This window comes from Arachis ipaensis, chromosome B10 (genome assembly GCF_059453495.1).
Source record: "Arachis ipaensis isolate K30076 ecotype BB chromosome B10, ASM5945349v1, whole genome shotgun sequence".
Classification (NCBI taxonomy): domain Eukaryota; kingdom Viridiplantae; phylum Streptophyta; class Magnoliopsida; order Fabales; family Fabaceae; genus Arachis; species Arachis ipaensis.
In genome coordinates this window covers 134,989,532-135,002,838 of record NC_142435.1, presented here as the reverse complement: position 1 = coordinate 135,002,838, position 13,307 = coordinate 134,989,532, and the positions used below count along the sequence as shown (strand labels likewise).

At 40.8% G+C, this 13,307-nt stretch overlaps 1 protein-coding gene across 1 annotated transcript; it reads right to left on the bottom strand.

Moving 5' to 3' along the window:
- Positions 1 to 5,237: 5,237 nt before the first annotated feature.
- LOC107622644 (uncharacterized) lies at positions 5,238 to 12,409 on the bottom strand. Its single transcript, XM_016324625.3, has 6 exons — positions 12,081 to 12,409; positions 10,514 to 11,799; positions 9,548 to 9,754; positions 8,187 to 8,985; positions 5,708 to 7,946; positions 5,238 to 5,520 (listed from the first exon to the last, which is right to left on the bottom strand). Exons 2-6 carry the CDS (start codon positions 11,616 to 11,618, stop codon positions 5,491 to 5,493), a joined length of 4,380 nt encoding a protein of 1,459 aa, XP_016180111.3. The 5' UTR covers positions 11,619 to 11,799; positions 12,081 to 12,409; the 3' UTR covers positions 5,238 to 5,490.
- Positions 12,410 to 13,307: the final 898 nt, after the last annotated feature.

Genomic DNA, 13,307 nt, shown 5'->3' with positions numbered 1-13,307 from the left:
TGTCGGCAGAACTCCCTTGGTCTATTAATGTGCAGTGGAGATTGGCGTTTGCTAGTATGATGGTGATGACCATGGGATCGTCGTGTCCTGAGATGATACCAGATGCGTCTTCTTTGTTGAACGTGATCGCAGGGATGTCGGGTGCTTCCTCCTTTCCTTCGACATGATATACTTCTTTGAGGTATCTTTTGCAGGATGATTTGGAGATTTCACCTCCTGCGAATCCTCCATGTATCATATGGACATGTCTTTCTGGCGTACGAGGTGATCGCTCAGCTCGTCCGACATCTTCATCTCTTTGTCTTTTTCTTTGCTCATCATCTCGGGTGGCCAGATACCGATTTAGTTTTCCTTCTCTTACTAATTTTTCTATGATGTTTTTTAAGTCGAAGCATTCGTTGGTGGAATGCCCTCGGATCCGATGATATTCACAGTATTCGTTCCGATTTTCTCCTTCTCTTTTGCCTTTGAGTGGTCGAGCTGGGGGTATCTTTTCTGTGTTACAGACTTCTTTGTAAATATCCACAAGGGACACCCGAAGAGGGGTGTAATTATGATACTTTTTTATTTTTTCGCCCGTTCGATCTTCCTTCTTCTTGGATTCTTTATCTCGGTAGGTGAAACCAGATTTTGAGGCTTCTCCAAGTCGGGAATTTTCTTCCATGTTGATGTACTTCTCTGCCCGCTCTTGCACCTCGTCTAGAGATGTGGGGTATTTCTTTGATATAGATTGGCTGAAAGGTTCCTCTCGTAGGCCGTTGATGAGGCCCATGACGGCAGCCTCTGTTGGCAAGCTTTGTATGTCTATGCATGTTTTGTTGAATCATTCCATGTAGTTGCGAAGACTTTCCCGATCTCCTTGCTTAATACCCAGTAGACTGGGAGCGTGCTTAGCCTTGTCTTTTTGGATGGAGAATCTGGCCAGGAACTTTTTGGCCAGGTCGTCGAAGTTTGAGACGGACTTCGGAGGTAGGTTGTCGAACCATCTACTTGCTGTCTTTGTGAGAGTCATTGGAAAAGCTTTGCAGCAAACGGCATCTAAAGCGTCGGTGAGGTACATTCTGCTTCTGAAGTTGCTGAGATGATGGTTTGGATCTGTGGTGCCATCATAAAGTCATATCCGGAAGTTTGAAGTCTTTAGGGATTTTAGTCTTCATGATTTCCCTAGTGAATGGATCTTGATCCTTGGGAGAGTTGTCCTCAGGAGTAGTCCGGGTAGCTTTTGCTTTGAGATCGGCTTCAAGTTGTAGGAGTTTATCTTCCAATTCTCGACGTCGCCTTACCTCTCTTTGTAGATCCTTGCCAACTTCTTGCTGGTACTGGCTTTCTTTTTCGAGTTGCTTTAAGCGATCTTGAAGTGCTTCTATTACTCCCGGATGTGATGAGCTTTTGTCTCCGTTAGATTCTGGAGTATCCTTTGGTGTGGCATCCGTATTTTTGTGCGGCGTTCTGTCCTCTAGATCTGAGTTGTGGTCATTGTCATGGTCGTCCGCTATGGTGATGGGATGACTTCCAGGCTCCCCGGCAACGGCGCCAATGTTCCGAGGGTTACCTGAAACCGTAGGCCGATCTCGGATGAGATCTTCTGTACTGGTCGGAGATGACGTGTCCGGCTGGCTGGTGGCGGCCGGAGCTGTTGTGTCCGACTTGTTGGACTGGCTTCACTTCTGATCCTTGGTCACCGGAGGGTGGGGGGTACCTGCAAGAGACTCCAATGCTTAAGTTAGCATAGGTATTAAGCAGGTTTATTGTAGAATCAGAGTATGAGTTATACCTGGGTGCTCCAGTGTATTTATAATGGTTGTAGAGTGACCTTTCTAGATAAGATAAGTTAGTTATCTTATCCTATCTTATCTTATCTTTGGGTGAGGTCGGCTTATCTTCAACAGAACCGCCCTTCTTTCTGTAGGCTTGGGCTACCTTTGGATTGGGCTGTGTTCCTTTGTTTGGGCCTTCTTGGGCCTTCCTGTCGATTTAGCCGACCTCTTTTGTAAAGAGGTCGGATAGTCTGACCTGAAGAGGTCGGTCGCTTTGTCTCCAATCATCCCAGGTCGGATAGCTCGACCCAGGGTATGAACAGTATTTTTTCCTTCCTCTTTTCCGACCTGTACCTCTCAATCTTTTCTCCGAGCTGTGGTCGTAACTCTTCTTTAGCTTGAATTCCTCCGAGCTCAATAGTGTGAACCTCCTTGCCTTTTCCTCTCAGGTTTAGGCTTTCGTTATAGCACTTTCTCGCCAGTTTTTTATCTCCCCTAATGGTTGCAATTCCCTCTGGTGTTGGGAACTTCATGCGAAGATGGGGGGTAGATACCACTGCTCCAAGCCGATTTAGGGTTGTTCTGCCTATTAAAGCGTTATAGGCTGAGCCCACATCAACGACTATGAAGTCGATGCTTAGATCTTGGATTTCATTCCCTTTCCAAAAGTTGTATGTAGGGGTATGAATCCCAGTGGTTTTATGGGTGTATCGTCCAGCCCATATAGGATATCAGGGTATGCTCTTAACTCCTTTTCATCCAATCCCAACTTGTCAAATGTTGGTTTGAACAAGATGTCATCCGAGCTCCCCTGATCCACCAGGGTTCTGTGTAGATTGGCATTGGCGAGAATCATGGTAATTACTACCGGATCATCATGTCCGGAAACAATGCCTTGCCCATCTTCTTTGGTGAAAGAGATGGTTGGGAGGTCGGGCAATTCGCCCCCGACCTGGTAGACTTCCTTCAGGTGCCTCTTGCGAGATGACTTTGTTAGACCTCCTCCAGCAAACCCCCCCTGAGATCATATGTATGTGCCTTTCCGTGGTCTGTGGTGGTGGATCTCTTCGATCCTCCTCATCTCTTTTCCTCTTGCCATGATGGTCCGACTTTTCCATGAGATATCTGTCAAGCCGACCTTCCCTAGCCAACTTTTCTATCACATTCTTCAGGTCATAACAATCATTTGTTGAGTGACCATATAGCTTATGGTACTCACAGTATTCGCAACGACTTCCCCATTTTTTGTTCTTGATGGGCCGAGGGGGAGGTAGCCTTTCAGTGTGACAAATTTTCCTATAAATGTCTACTAGAAAAACTCGTAGAGGGGTATAGGAGTGATATATCCTAGGCCTTCCGGTCCCGACTTCTTTTTTCTTGGGCTCCCTCTCTTTCTCTTTTGTCGGGTGAGAGTGCCCAGGTCGCCAGCTTAGTTCTCGCATTCTGGCATTTTCCTCCATGTTGATGTACTTCTTCGCTCTTTCCTGTACATCACTCAAAGAAGTCGAGTGCCTTTTCGAGATGGACTAGGAGAAAAGGGCCTTCTCGAAGTCCATTTACCAGGCCCATAATCACTGCTTCTGTAGGCAGGTCTTGAATTTCTAGGCACACCTTATTGAACCTTTCTATGTAGTCCCTCAAAGGTTCTCTGACCTCCTGTTTTACTCCCAGGAGACTCGGCGCATGCTTCACTTCATCGCTGCTTGGGTCAGAGTGTTTGGAAAGGCTTTGCAGCGAGTAGCATCAGAGGCATCGGCTAGGTACATCCGACTTTTAAAATTGCTCAGGTGATGCTTTGGATCGGTGGTCTCGTCGTATAGGTCCATGTCGGGGCTTTTGAAGTTCCTTGGAACTTTTGCCCTCATTATGTCTTCACTGAAAGGGTCTTCTGCCCCCAAGGGAGAATCTTCTCGGTCACTGCGAGAGCTCTTACCTCGGAGATTGGACTCTAATCTCAAGAGCTTTTCTTCAAGCTCTTTTCGTCGCTCGACCTCTCTCCTCAGGTTTCTCTCCGCTTCTCGCGGTCGCTCTAGCTCTTGTTCTAGCTGCTCCAGCCGTCCTTCGTGGCCGTGGAGCAAATCCCATGAGGTCGGCCGCATGGGGCTGTCCTTCTTTTCCTGGTTCGCGCACCTCAGAGGGGATTCCCTTTGGGTCTTTCTCCCCTAAGAGGCCTTCTTTGTGCTGGTTAGTCACTCCTTGCAGAGGGACTATGGCTCTATCATTGTTACCAGTGTCTAGATTTTCTTGCTCAGATTCGGACGCAGTGTTTCCGTCCTCGTTTAGGTCGTCCATCATCATGGGTTGATCTCCTAGGTCCCTGACAACGGCGCCAATGTTGCGTAGGTAACCTGAGATAGGTGGATTGGGCTTGTAAGATTGGCCCAAATGTCAATGGAAGGTGCTCTCCGACTTGTATGCATTCGAGAGCCGCCGTCCGAGTTGTGTGTTTGGAGAATGGGGGGTGGTACCTATAAAGACACTCCGATAACTAAGTTAGCAAGGGGATATGAAGGTTTTGAGAGTATTGGAACTTAGAGATATCTGAGGGGTGTCAATGTATTTATAGTGGTGATCCAATAACCACCGTTGGAGTAGTTCCACTTCTGAAGGTGGATAACTGCCCCTTTATCTTAGGGTTGTTGGGATATGGCTCCTAAAAGTGGGTTGAGAGATTTTAGGGGCAGTTACTTATTTGAATAAGTGTTATCTGCCAGCTCATATCGAACCCGACCTCTTTGGGAAAGAGCCTATGTCGAGCCTGACTTCTTTAAATGAAGTCGGGTGGATAATGAAGGCCTATCTTTAGACTGGGCCTTTTTTACTTATTTAGGCCTGGACCATAGTGTTGGAACAGGGTATGAACAATAATTAAATTCTTTCACAAAAAATAAATATATAATCTTATATAATAGCTAATTTTTTGTGTACAATGATACTAGAAAAAAATATGGTAAATTTTAATGTCTATATCTATGGTAACTATAATAATTATACGAATATTGTTAAAATTATTATTATTTTTTTTTTTTTTTACATTTTGATAACACTTTTTTTAGCTACACTTTTTAAAATATCAAAGCTATCATAATTATCATAACATAAACATACTATAATACAACCAAAAAATATATACTCTTGATGCGTTTGTACACAAATTTGGGTGCGGTAAGCGATCAAAGGTCTCATGCTAATTTTGGTTTTATCATTTTATGTGTGTCGTTAAGGCACGAATATAGCTTGTGTGGTGCGTATTTGATATTTGGAAGCTTTAAACTTTAAAGCATTTGATCGACGGCCACAAGAGATGCCAAAGGTTGGGTTAAGGCTTCATCGTCATATGGTCAAAACGGATAAAATTAATGCTTATTTTATTAAAAAAAAAAAATAAAACAAATTAAATGTTAGCTACTTTTAATATTTTTCAAAAATTTTATGGACAAAAAGTAATTTGCTAATCACAAAAAGAGAATAAACGGCCAATTTAGCAAATATTAATAGATTGACTCTACTCATGAGAAATATTATCAACATGGAAGGGAAACTAGAAAATATAACTAACCTCAAGAATCAAAAAGGGAAATACAATACATACATACATATTAGACAGAAACAAGAACCCTATCAGGAATGGAATGCTGATCAACCACCGTCACGTGATCCAGCATGCCTTGCACTGCAGGGGGATGATGTCACACCTATTGACACCGGAACCATACACCACCGCCGCCGTCCTTTATGACTTGACATACTTGTCAACATAACCCTACAGAAAATGAAGGAAAAGGAACGTCACTAACAAAATTTCCACATAACACTTAAGAGGCATGGACTTAAGTTAATGCAGCACAGAAGCAACATTTTGGTTAAAAAAAACTTATGGCAGTGCACTTGAAAATGCAGGGAAAACTAAACATATATCAGCTACCATTGACAAGGAGAAAATCAATTACCATCACAAGTTTAGTCAACTTTCGCTGTGATGAGTCAATGTATTGGCTTATCTTTGCTTGGGACTTGGGCATACGATGGCCTTTCATGGCTCCTGACACCTTGTCAACAGTTTTTTTCACAATTGTTTTGAATGCAACTTTACTCATATTTCCCTGCCGCCATGACGGTTTCAAAACCTCCTTAACAAAATTTGCAATGGAAACTTTGAACAACTTCATTGATCTAGAATCCTTGCTCTTCTTTCTCTTCCCTGGAGACTTAGTCTGATTAATCTCGACCTCCCCTGGAGTCATGTTTGCAACATCCACATGATTACTTAGGCTCTCATTTTCAACATCATCCACCTCTGCATCTGCAGTCTCACCATATTCATCATTATTTTGAGAAGTGGTAGAGGCAACAGCTCCAACCTCCTCATGCTTATTTTGCTCTTCCGCATCCAACGGCATATTAGAACTTTTGGGCCTTAGGCTGACATTGGATTCACCTGTAACTTCCTGTTTTTCAAAATCAAATTTCTTGAGAGAAGACAATGGTGGTTCAATGCTGTCAAACAGAGGATCATACTGATTAGCTCTAGAAGACTTTGGTTCAACACCAACGGCGCCTTCCCTATTTATAGAAATAGGGTTCAACCCAGAATTATTGTCTCCATGGATTACATCACTTTCTTGTCTAAAAATAGTTGAACTGAGTTTGGAAGTAAGCGGCTGCTCAAAGGTTGAAGCATAAGGATTACAGTGAGCAGGAATTCCTGACCCCACAAAAGTTGGAAGAGAAGTTGAATGATTGCTATCGAGAACATCCGGTGGATATCTAGATAAGGTAACAGTTTCTCCAGGCACACCCAAATTACCCTCAGATGCAGAATATTGAAAACTATGCACTGGTTGTTGCTTCTGTGATGATGCAAGTGTGTGGGAAGATGTCTTGAAATGATCTTCTGGAGGTAAATTCGCACCAACAGAAGGCTGTATTCTGATAGCATCTGACTGCCAGGAATATTGGTTTTGTAGACGATGTGAACCACCAGAGCTTGAAAGGTTTGAATCTTGCATGGGTAATTGCTTATAATGGTCTTCTCCACTAACATTTGGACCTGAAAGCAATTGATTTGCTGGGTAGGCATGATCCTGAAACTCAGAACTCTGAGAATGAGAAGGCAATCCAGGCTTACCAGAAGTCAGAGAAACAAAGTCCCCTCTTGAATGCAATTGAGTTTGATTAAATTCTGAAGAGACATATGATGTTGAAACTCCGGAACTTATACTGGGATTATGTGCAACTTGTGAAGGGAGAGGAGGAGGTGGTGGTAGCGGCAATGATGTCCAAGGGTAATTAGGTGGTAGTGGTACACTGAAGTGAGGACTCTGCATGTGAATCAGAGCTGGGGAAGGTTCAAATTTATCTCTAGTAGTGGGCTGAAAAGGGAATAATGTATTTTTTTGTGTTACACCATAGTCCCTTGAAATTTGTGGCAAATTCACAGCATTCTCACCCTGTGCATGTGAAACAACAGGTGGGGGAGGCAACTGGTAAGCATGAGGTGGTAATTCCACCGAGGAACTACTATGTAATAAAGGCCGTCTTGATGAAGGTGATGGACCAACAGAGCCAGGGGCAGACAATGGCTGAGTTGGTGGTAACATATATGGTAAAGTTTGGATACTAGATGAGTAACTAGGATGCTCTGTAATTCCAACAGGAACATTGGGTTGTATCTTGTGAACAAATGAATTATCTTCTGCATGAACACCATCTTCATTTGTGCCATCACATGGTTTAGAGGCATCATCACCACTTAAAACTTCAGGAAGAAAACCAACCAAACTTTCCTTCATTTCAAGAACAGTCTCTCTGAAACTTTCAGATTTAATTGGATCATTCCTTACTGATTGACTGTCAATACCAGAAGTATTAGGCAGATTTGCATACCTAACAGAATTTTCTTTTTCATTTGTCTCCTGCTTTTGATCCACACCCTGACTTCTTATACCATCACTAACATGTTTTGCATGAGAATGGACTTCTTGGTCATATTTATTCCTATGGCGCCTCAAACTAACATTCTTGTCAGATTCATGGTGAGAGAACCTACAAGATGCTCCACGATGGCACTTCCCCCGAACGAAGCCAAAGCATTGGCCCCTGTCCCTTTTCACATTCTCACCACCAAAGTCCCCTGTACGTCTTAAGATTGGAGACCTACTCCTGCTTCTACGATATCGTGGAGACCGGCTGAAACCAACAAACTGAGATTAGCCAAAACTATATTCCTCAAGAAGACAAATGACGCAATCAAGATCGAAACTCTAAATGAAAAGAAAGACGGATTATCCTCGCCAACGGGAACAAGTTTAGTTTCAATTAGTTGATACAAAAAACAGCTTGCACATTCTATACTTGGTCGGGGGCAACATTCATGTTAACAGGTAGGCAATCAGGGATCCTAAAATGCAACACAGTAGAAGTCCATACCTTCGAGATCGGCTTCTTCTATCCCTTCTCCTCCGGGGACTCTTTCTCCTCCTCCTACTCCTACTCCGACTTCTGTGTTCAGGAGATCTGCTGTGACTCCTCCCTCTGCCTCTTTTGCTTCCCCTCTTAGTCTGACGATAGTGAGAATCATCAGACTCGGAGTCACTATCTGTAGGAGCTTCTTTGGGATGCCTTCCAAATTTATCTACCTTCAAGATATTCTTTTCAAACTTTGAGGATTTCCTCTCATCCTCCGGTTCAGCATTGTTACTTTTACTACCTAACTTATCTTTCACTGCGATGGTTTCATAGGAAGCAGCAACAGACACCTGATTTTCATGGTAATCTTCAATGGGTTCCTTAGATGTTTGTACTAAATTATCCAGAGTTGTTTCAGAGAGCTGTCCAAACCCCTTTTGTGTACCGGAGGGACTCTTGGATCCAATATCAGTCTCTAAGCGACTCCTGGAATCTTTATGCGCAATTGAAACACCACTGCCAGCTCCTGCTGATATTTCATCTTCATTACCTGAAGTATCATCAGAAGCATAATCTTGAAGTAGCTTTATTGGGCTGCCACTCCTTATAAGTTGTCCAGAATCTCTATCAGCATCAATGGCTTCCACAAGATCAGAAGTCCCATTTCGAATAAAACCTTCTGCTAGAGGAGCTGCAGATTTCTCAAAACCTGTGCCAAGGGGGACTTTAGCCACTTCACTTGATCCATTCACAGGACTATGAACCTTGGTAACTGATATTGCAGATTTCATTTGCTCAAAATTGGAGATATTCCCAGGTCCTGTATTTTATTAAAGAGCCATATTAACACAAGCAGCAAATACCTTGAATAATGGATATCTCAGAGTTATCTCTAAGATGAATTTGTTATCGAATAACAGACTAACAGAGCACTCAAAATCTTCTACCACTTTCGACATTTTGTATCAGGAATTATAATCTCACTTCTTTAATGACACAATGACAATTATAGTTCATAATTATCAAATCAAAGAAGCATTGAACATGTAATGTAATAAAATATAAAAGTGAATGTTAAAGAAAGTTCTATATGTAATAAATAATTTCTACACTTAATGCATGCAAATCCAATCAAGCTCAGTGCTTATAGTGAGAAAAGAAAGACTTCAACCACTCAAAATTAATACTGCGTGTATTCAGCACTAGACACTAAAGAATTCCAGTTCTACGACTTGCGGTGCAATTAAAAATTACCAGTGTGCCTAATGTAAATAAATATCAATCATCAACATTAATACTTGAGTGAGTGAAAAATCATGTGTAACCAATCAAAAGGAAATGATAATCAAACATTATTAGCAGGGCTTTATATGAACTGGAACCTTCATGTTGGTTGCCGATTCCCATGGATCCACGTGTTGATGCATCACTGGCTAAGATGTCGTTGGAGGGATCGTTCTCTGTTGAATTCTGCAGCTGATGTGTATACTCATTCATTTTACATTCCTCACCAACCTGATGAGGCTGCTGAGTTAGAGCTTCAATTGCATAATTTGGTCCCTGGTCCTTGTCGGAAAGAGTGATATCATCTTAACCCAAACACAAAATTAAATAAAGTAGATCAGATTATCATCTCAGAAAATGGTAAGAAATTCAAAAATAAAAGATATATGAAGTAACTCTAATAGCCATGGTATGACTACGTTTAGGTCACTACTTTTTCTCCTGGGCCCCAGCCAATTTTCTGACTTCTATGAGGTATCATCCACAAAACTAAAAGAGCCAAAACAAATTAGCAATTACACAAGACATTATTCTTTTTCCTAATCTGCTACATGCACTTTGGAGAAAGCAGCATATCCGACTTAAACAGGTGAGATATTCGTCCTGAAGGCCATTTATAGAGAAATTATATCAAGTGAACAGTCTATTAGTACTGTTAAGAGATAAAAGTGTAAGCAATAATGTATGATAGCCAATTTTAAAATGGTGGGTTCTAGTGTACTCATAATTTGTTATCTAGGTGCTTGTATTTTCAAAAACTCCATTTCACTGGGCATTGGCTTTTCCATCAAGGGTTATCAACTCTAGATTTTACTTTATAAAGTGTATACTACCATCAGTGTTTATCATCAACTCTACATTTTACTCTCTAAACTGCATCCTCTACATTGGAGCATCCAAGCAAAAGAAAATAAAAGAAGTAATAAAAACTTTATATCAGAAGTACTAAACCAATTATGCAAATGCTTATTCAGTAGTTCATGTGAGCATTAAGTCATTAACATAAGAGAGATAGCACCAATAATTTATATCAGGATTACAAGTTCACAACAAAGCAAACTGACCTTCCATCTCCATGTCAGAATCAGCATTTTCGGTTGCAACATGCAGATGATACAGTGGCCCTGTAGAGTCTACTGATAGAGGTCTTAACTGTGATTCAGCTTTCTTCTCAAGCCATCTATCTTCCAAATTGTATTTCTTCTTCATCCAGAGGAAATACGTGTGGGAGATTGCAGCTTCAGTTTGGTCACCACCAAACAAAAACTGATACTCAGGATTCTGAAACTCCTCTTGACGAATCTTGTCTTCAATATCAGGACCATTCTCAGCAATAAGCTGACATAAAGCTTCAATCTTCTGAACAGTTTTTTCTTCTGATGGCGGAGGTGGGGGAGGATCCAAATTTCCACTTTTATTTGACAATAGTTCATTTCTATCAGCAGAAGCAGCAAACTCTCTGCAACTTCCACTCTCCCCATTAGGATCATAATTGCATATAGGTGCAATACCAGATGGATAGGAAGCCACACCTTTTTCAACCGAATCCACAGCCTTCAACTCAGTGCCAGAAACCTCGCCAGAGGTGGAAGTCATAGGAGGGGCAGGGGGCAGAATAGGCGGTGGAGAGGATGGCAGTGGCGGCAGTGGGGGAGCAACAGGAGGAACTTGATAATTCCCAACATATCCAGCAGGGGGTGGTGGAGGCAGACCAAAAGGAGGTTTACACAAAATTTCCCCCTGGGAAGATGCAGGCAGCGGCGGCGGAGGTGGTAGTGCTCTAGATGGTGGCACAGGAGGAGGAGATGGCAGAATGTGATGACTCTGAGCCCCTAAATTCTGTCCAACGCTAGTAAATGTTTGTGCCGCCATGCTGTTCCCATACTGCCCTGCACTTTGCACCATTCCAGGTGGAGCTTGAAAGGGAAGATTCACAGAACTAGTGGAAGGTGCATTGGGTGGTCCATGACCATGTAGGTACATATGATGACCTTGTGGAACCGGAATAGGACCACCCTGCTGAAACTGTGGTGGTGGAGGTGGAGGATTGCGATTATGATGATGATGATGCGGAGGTTGTTGCTGTTGATAAGCATTCGGCGGAGGTGGCGGAGGAGGGTGAGAACCACCTTGTCCTAAAGAAGGGCCATGGCTCACTTGATGATACATCTATCTTATCTTATATATGCAAAATTCTCAATCCAACGCCAATTGCTGTTGAACTAAAACTACCAATCTAACAGCAACTAACACAAAAATAGAAAAATCACTTGAAGCACCAAAACTAACACAAAAAATTCTCCACTAGTTTTGTTTCACACATTCAATCCAAGCCTCCAAAAAGCATCCCCTGAATAAACACAGAAAACAAAACTCTGAGCAATTCTTAGTTGAACGAAATCCAATCATTCAAATCCTGCAAACACTGTTACTTCTAAAAGAAGAAGAAAGCTTTGCAACATATGCTTTAATTCTAAATAAAGAAAAAAACATGAAATAAAAATAGTGTTTTTTTTTTTTAAAACAAGTTTTAACAGTGCACAACAAGGACAATGACAACACGGTGATTATTCCAATCGACATTTGCGGTTCAAAAGAAGCTGAATCACTGTGGAAGCATCCGCAACTTACCGCAAGGGTGCAGCAAAGTAGAAAGCGAGAATCGGAGATTGGAGGAAGTCTAGGGTTTTGTTTTGGAGTGATGAGAGTGAGTGAGAAGAAAGAGGTTGAAAATTAAAAATAGAAGGTTTTCACGAAAGAGAGTGAATCAGTGAATTGAGGTAAAGAGCATTCGAATGGTTTAAGCAAGGTGTGTTAATTGTGTGATAAGTGAAATGTAAGAACTAAGAAGAAGAAAAAAGAGGTTCTGTTTATGTAATGGGGAATTGGATTTGGATTAAGATTTCAATGCATCAGAAAAATCTCATCTTCCATTGTTTGGAACAGCCTCGTTTCAATTTGGATTAACCTTTTTTTTTTAAAAAATATATCAGCGTAATCAACTATTGTCTACTTGTATATGCACTTATTATTTAATCCATTTTTAATATATATTATATAAGATTGATCGATTTAAAAACTAATTTTTTTATGTATAATTAGAGTTTATTTGAAAAGTAGTAAAAATTATTTTTTTATTTTTGAATTATAAAAAAGTATATTACGCGTGTTTGGTGCTATTTTTAAAAAATATTTTTAACCTTTAAAAAATTAATTAAGAGTTTTTAAAAAAATAGAAAAATATAACTTCATTCTTTTGAAAAGTTATTTTATTACTCCCATTAAAAAATTTGACTTTAAAATAAAAGAGATTATTGTGTTAATTTTATTTTTAATTCTACGAAAAATTATTCTTGTTTCTGCTGGAAATATTGACATTCCATCACCATTTTTACGTACTGTTTCATTTGCTAGAAATATTGGCCTTTCACCACTATTTGTACACAATGTTCCATCTGAACCACCTAGCACCTGCGACATATATTTCTTTCAAGAATTTTTTTTATCCTTTTACCACTATTTTTTTCAAGTTAATTATATATTTATTTATATTTGTAAAAATGAATACACAAAAGATGAGAGTTCCATTTAGAGGGCCAATGAAAAGAAAAGATTATCCATTGACCCATTACAATCATTAACCCATTACAAGTATCAAAACATGATAGCCTGAACCTATCTACTGTAACAACTACCTTCCATTTTTCTTCCCAAATTCTTCAAAAGTTCCACAGTAGATGAATAGAGCATTTCAGTGGAGGGATCCTTAGCTTTAAAGATTTTAAGGTTTCATGCTATCCAGTTTTTTCAAGCGAAAATTGCAGTAAGAGCAGTGTTTGTCTTCTAATTGGGTCTTCT